This window comes from Suricata suricatta, chromosome 3, assembly GCF_006229205.1.
Source record: "Suricata suricatta isolate VVHF042 chromosome 3, meerkat_22Aug2017_6uvM2_HiC, whole genome shotgun sequence".
Classification (NCBI taxonomy): Eukaryota; Metazoa; Chordata; class Mammalia; order Carnivora; family Herpestidae; genus Suricata; species Suricata suricatta.
The window spans coordinates 36,756,204-36,762,580 of NC_043702.1; the positions used below are offsets into that span (position 1 = coordinate 36,756,204).

Genomic DNA, 6,377 nt, shown 5'->3' on the forward strand with positions numbered 1-6,377 from the left:
CTGTTTAGCTCCTAACCACATCTCTGCCCTTCCTACCCTCTTTGATGTGGCCTCTTGTCTGCTTTTAGCTGGGGAGAGTCTGTTCTGCCAAACTTTGGGTCATTTTCTGGGGTTTTTACATTGGTGTGGGTACTATCTAGTTGTATTTGTGGGATGAGGTGAGCTTTGGAATTTCCTACTCTGACATTTTCCCCAGAAGTCCCTGTAACACTTCAGTTTATTTAACCCATCTCTGTTGCTATCTATTTTTTTCATATAAACAGTGTTTTGTTAAACTGCTCTTCACAGAGTCACTAATAGCCTTGTGTTGCCAAACGCAGTGGTCAATTCTCACAATTCATTGTACTTGACCTATGAGGACTTCTGACATGGTTACTCATTCTCTTGTTGAAATTTTTCCTTCACTCAGTTTCGAGACCTCACACTTCCTGGTGTTCCTTCTAAATCATCTGCTCAGACTGTCTCCCTGCTGGCTCCCCCTCATCTCTCCAACTCTTTCCTTATCAGTCATCTTTGTTTACTGTCTTTCTCATTTCATCTAATCTAATGGCTTTAAATACCTGAACTCCACACCCATGTACCCAACAGCTGCTTTGTTAGCAGATACTTTTGGATGCTTTAAAAACATTTCAAACTTAACATTTCCAAAACTGAACTTCTGTTCTTTCCCAGTACATATATTCCATCAATGTCTTTTCCATCTCAGTTCATAGAACTGACATCCTTCCATTTGAATAGGACAAAATCCTGGGGGTCATCCTTGACTTCTGTCTCTTTTTTACATTCACATTCAATCATCCCATCGGGAAATCCTGTAGATTTTACCTCCAAAAATATCCACAGTCCAGCCAGTTCTCCCCATAACCACTGCTCTCCACTAGTTTAAGCCACTGTCATTTCTCTCTTGAACGATTACCCTGCTTTCTCTCTGTGTCCTCCCTAGAATCTAAAAGTTAGAACATGTCATCACTCTGCTCAAAACACTCCAGTGAAATTCCATCTCAGGATGAAAGTTAAAATTCTTACAACAACCCGGAAGGTTCTTGATGACACTCCCACGCCCATTGCCACTATCTCTCTGATTTCCTTTCCTGTCATTTTCACCTTTGGTCGCTCTGCTCTGGCCTCCTGGATTCTTAAGCCTGCCTGTCCCTTAGGGACGTGGCGGTTGCTAGCCCCTCTGCTTGCAACGCTCCTGCACTAGACATCCACAGGCTCTCTCATCACCATCAAGACTTTGCTCAGCCAGTAAGACATTTCCTGATCACCGTACTTAAGTTGCAAACTGATCTCCCTTCCAGCTCATTGAACCCTCCTTCTCTGTTTTCTTTTTCTCTATAGCACATACCATTTTCCAATTGACTGCATGACTTCTTTCTATTGTTATCTGCCTTACCCCTCCCACCCCAAGGAAATGAGTATTTTAACATATTACTTATTACTGAATCTTAAGTGTCTAGGCACATTGGTAACCATTCATCTAATATTTGTTGAATGGTTTTTTTTATAAATGCATCATTACACACTTGTCTATTTATTGGGAATTAATTCCTAGGGTCAAAAGTATACACAAATTGCCCAGAAAGTTTTTAACAATTTGTTCCCACCAAGAATCCACGAGAATGTCTTTTTCCTGATACTCTTGCCAACATGATACCTTCCTGGTCACAGTATCCTTTCTGTTCCTTCAACTCACCGTGTTTGTCCTCCCTTCTTGACTCATGTGCATTCCCTCCTCCAGGACTTCCTCTTCCAGAATACTCTCCTGCCACACCTTTACTTGGTGTAATTCTCCTTATTATTCAGGCCTTCCTTGAATTGTCACTTCCTTGGAGAGGACTTCCCTGATCATCAGCTGTTAAGTAACTTCCCAGTCATTCTGTATCACATCACCCTATTTCATTTTCATTATAGCATATGTCATTACCAGATATTTCTTACTTCTATATTTATTTGTCCATGCTTTCTTTCTCTAGAATGTAAGCTCCGTGAGAACAGGAACTTTATATTTCTTTTCCAACTCTTATCTCCAGGAAAAGTGTGTTTGATAGTGGAATACCGGGTTTTATAATTTTTCGTTGTTACCATCTGTTGGGTGTAGAGGGGATTAAACATGAATTATTTTCCTGGATTCATGAGGCTGAGCCTCTTTCAAGTATGCAAGCCTTTTTTTATTAGCAAATGCTGAAATGATCTAGAAGTTGAAATATTTAGCTAGGTTATCTGTTTTAGATATGCTACATCTGATTTCTTATTTGTTTCAGATATGCTGCACCAGGTTTCTTATATTGCTAAGTTATATGATTTATTACTTTCTGAAACCTCTTTTGCATTTATGTCAAAGTTAATATCCGTAAAGGAGGATTCCTTCTGCACATTTCACTCATGTACTATTGTTTTCTTTTTGTTCACAGCTTTTGGAAAGAACCAACAATGGTTTTGAAGAATCAGACTCCGGTGCTACCAAGAGTCCTCTCCACTTAGCTGTAAGTGAGATGGCGTGGGTGGCTTCCGCTGTTACAAAAAGAGCCTAATGTCCTAGAACTTGGCTGCCTTTAAAGTGAAAGCATAGTAACGCAATAATAACAAATAGTGAAAACAGTGCCTGGGTAAAGGCACAGGGTGCAGAGAGAAAGACCGCCTCAAATTCCAATCTCAGCTTCACCCACTGGTGACTTCAGACACGTTGCTCACCCTGTCTGGGCCTCAGTTTCCCCATCTGTAAAATGAAGGCAAAGGAAAAGATAATTTTCATAAAACCTCTACCACAGTATACTTAATAAATGATTATTACACATTTTAAGATCTTTTTCTGGGGGCGCCTGAGTGGCTCAGTCAGTTAAGCCTCTGACTTTGGCCCAGGTCATGATCTCACTTTCGTGGGTCTGAGCCCCACGTCAGGCTCTGTGCTGACAGCTAGCTCAGAGCCTGGAGCTGCTTCCAATTCTGTGTCTCCCTCTCTCTCTGCCCCTCCCCCTCTCATGCTCTGTCTCTCTCTGTATCAAAAATAAATAAAAACATTTAAAAATTTTTTTAATAAAAAATCTCTTTAAAAATTTTTTAATGTTTATTTTGAGGGAGAGAGTGCGAGCAGGGAAGGAGCAGAGAGAGAGGGAGATACAGAATCCAAAGAAAGCTTCAGGCTCTGAGCTGTCAACACAGAGCCCAACTCAGGGCTCAAACTCACCTACGGTGAGATCATGACCTGAGCCGAAGTTAGGCGCTTAACCAACTGAGCCACCCAGGCGCCCCTAAAATCTTTAAAATTATTACTATCTAGTAGTTAAATTTTAAAAATTGAGGAAATTTGAAAACATCGTGGTTTAAAGATCTGACTATAGCCAACAATGCATGAGTATACAGCCTACCAGAAAAAAAAACCAAATACCACAATTAAAAACGTATGAGATATTTAAACACAAACATGAGAGCAAGGTAAGCGTGTGCATTATTGCAGCTCTGCTCTTTCTGCCCGGGCTTGAAGTCAGGGTCTCAGAGGAGGTATGAAGCTCTGATTCTTGCACTGGCTGAGATCTGCGAGCAGGGAGGAAGAGGTGCACTGTCACCCATAAAGCGTTCACTCCACATCCCAACAATTGAAGGGAAATCCCACAGCCTAGACTGAGGATCCCCAAATTCTCCATAGTGATGATGGAGCCAGGAAACTCACCCACTACCCTGCCCCGGTTAGTGTCCTGTCATCCGTTGGTAATCGACAGCTATTCCCTAGGAGCCTCTCCGACCGGCAGCCACACCCAGAAATGTCGGTTTAGCTGCAGAAGATGCCGCCATATTGTGAGCCCTCAGTCCCTGGCCACCATAATGATGGCTGGAGGCACCTGGAGGCTGAATGCTGAGAAGAGAGGAAAGGGGTGGGGGGAGGTCTCTGAGTTTAACTGTTACGACATTCACTTAGAATAATTCATGTACAATCACTTCCTCGATGTCATTCTGATGAAAAATTGAGATGGAGGTTTTCCAGAACAGAGAGGAGTGGTTTTGTTGAGGAGCATAAGTAATCAGGCAAGGGGAGGGGATGAGACCATCCCATAAGGCTTGGGATGAATGAGCTGATCACACTGCTTCCTTGCTAGTCTCCCCACATATTCACCAGCTCATCTATTGATCCCACTCACCACCCTCTGCCACACCCACCAACACATCCACTACACACACACACACACACACACACACACACACACACACATTTTGAGTACTGAAATCAGGCTAAAATGTGCATCAATCTTTGCTCTGGAGGTGGACTTAGAGTGGGAAAGGCGAATGGACAGTGGGATATTTGTATAAAACTTTATACCCGAAAGTACAGGTTGTCCTAACGGTTGCTCCCTAGAATCCCTGCCCCCTCTAGTGCTTCTGGAGAAGTTACCGCAAAGCTGAGGGTTCACCACAGCATTAGCTACCCCTCCAGAGGACTCTCTGAGGTTATCTCAGATGGAATGCACACGCCCTCTGTCAGTGGGGCTGGTTGCATTGCCACACCTGCCCGTAATCGGAGAGGAGACTTTCTTAGCTTTCCCAAATTCTGCCAGCTGTCATTCTCTTTTTTCCCCCAAAATATCATTGTTGAATGCTTACTGTGTGCCAGTTGCTCTGCTAAGATCTGTGAGCTTCTGGTTCCTATAAAGACAGATGCTGTGTTATCCCTGGAGAGAACAGGGTATCTGGCGGCTCTGCACTTGGCAGGGGCCTCGGAAATACACCCAGCCACCAGTCTTCCCATTAGCAACTCGCCTGGTCATGGTTTTCCCACCTGTAAATTCAAAGGAGTAAGTTAAGGAACCCATACCCTTTCTAATTTGTAGATTTTTTTATTTGTTATATGATCTTGGCCAAGGACCTAACCTGGTGTGTCTCAATTTCCTCATCCATAACATGCGGAGAATAGCAGTACCTCTGTCATAGGGATGACGTGTATTAATGCATTCAAGTGGTTAGAACCGTGCCTGGCACGCATGTGCCATCGGCTGAGCTTCATCCTCACGAATGCTAACATATCATTCTTTCATTTGACATTCACTGACTGTGCATGTGCTAAGCACCTATCCTGGGAGCTGGAGAGGTTGCAATAAACAAAGCCCAGCTTCTGTCCTTGTAGAGATTCTAGTCCAGGAGAGAGATAGGCAAGTAAATATTTAACATGACATGTGGTGTGAAGTGCTGCTTGTGCTACCAGTGGGATCAGTGAGACAATGCGGAAGTGGCAGGCGAGGCTCTACTTTACATACATAGCATAGAAGCTCCCATTTGGACTAGAGACCTGAAGAGCTACCCATGTTGATATCAAGGGACAGAAGAGGTCTCTGGGCAGAAGTGCAGAGTCCTTGGGGTAAGGGCATGCTCAGCGTGGTCCCAGAACAGGAGGGAGGTGGCATGGCTGGAGCAGGTGGGAAAGGAGTGGTATAGGGGATGGTATCTGACATGTCTTAGAGGGGGCGAGGAGTCGGGGGAGGACCTTGTACTCCCCTGTAATAACTTCAGCTTTTACTCTGAGCAAATTACAAAACCATCCGGAGGGATTTTAAGAGACAGATGATGTGATATGACTTTTGTTTGAAACGGATTACTTTAGCTTCTGTGTGGGGTATACATTGTAAGGGAAGAAAAGCAGAAGCTAGACAACCAGGAAGTAATGATGGTGATAATGACTTTGACCAGGGTGATAGCCGTGGATTAATTCCAAAACTGTATTATTCTTGCCTGCTAACACCTTTTTAAAAATTATTCTATGCTTCAAGAGCCCTACAAATATGCCCATCACCCTCTCCAGGGGCCTCAGTGGCAATTAACTTGATAAAAACCCAAGGCACATTATTTCTTCCGGGGATGCATTCTAGCAATGAAAGCAAACCAGATGCCCCCAAACCTTGACTGCCACAAGAAACCTGACCTGCCTTGAGTTACTATTTCCTGGCTGAATGATTCAAGTCTCCAGGGTTATCAACCCAGTGAATTTCATAAACATTTCATCCACTTGAAAAATTAAATCAAGAAACAAGCTATGCAAATGAAAGCCTCCAGCTGTCAAGATTTCCAGATGGGCCCATTGTTTCGTGGATTTTGTTGAGATCCCAAATTCCTTCTCTTCGTTGCCCTCAGTTCCTGTCTAAAAAGTTCAAAGGAATTAATCATGTTTAAGACATATTTAAAGTTACCTAATGTGCAGTAGGCATGACTTTGAGTAGATAATGAAAGAAAATGCAAAATGCTTATTGATTTATGATGTGGTTTCATCTTAGCTTGGGCAAACCATGCAGTATTTAATACATAGTAGCAGAATATTTACTATTGAAGCTTGAAAAGATGTGAGTTCTTTGTGTGCAACCTTTCATTTATGCATGTGAGAGGGTTATCATTTT

General features: G+C 43.0%; 1 protein-coding gene across 8 annotated transcripts in view; it reads left to right on the plus strand.

Moving 5' to 3' along the window:
* The window catches only part of ANKRD44 (ankyrin repeat domain 44), a 313,931-nt gene that overhangs the window by 266,451 nt on the left and 41,103 nt on the right, over positions 1–6,377 (plus strand). For all 8 annotated transcript variants that reach the window (XM_029934164.1, XM_029934167.1, XM_029934169.1 and 5 more), the window contains one exon: positions 2,415–2,486. In XM_029934164.1, the coding sequence (XP_029790024.1) occupies positions 2,415–2,486 (72 nt within the window). The remainder of the gene's footprint in view (positions 1–2,414; positions 2,487–6,377) is intronic.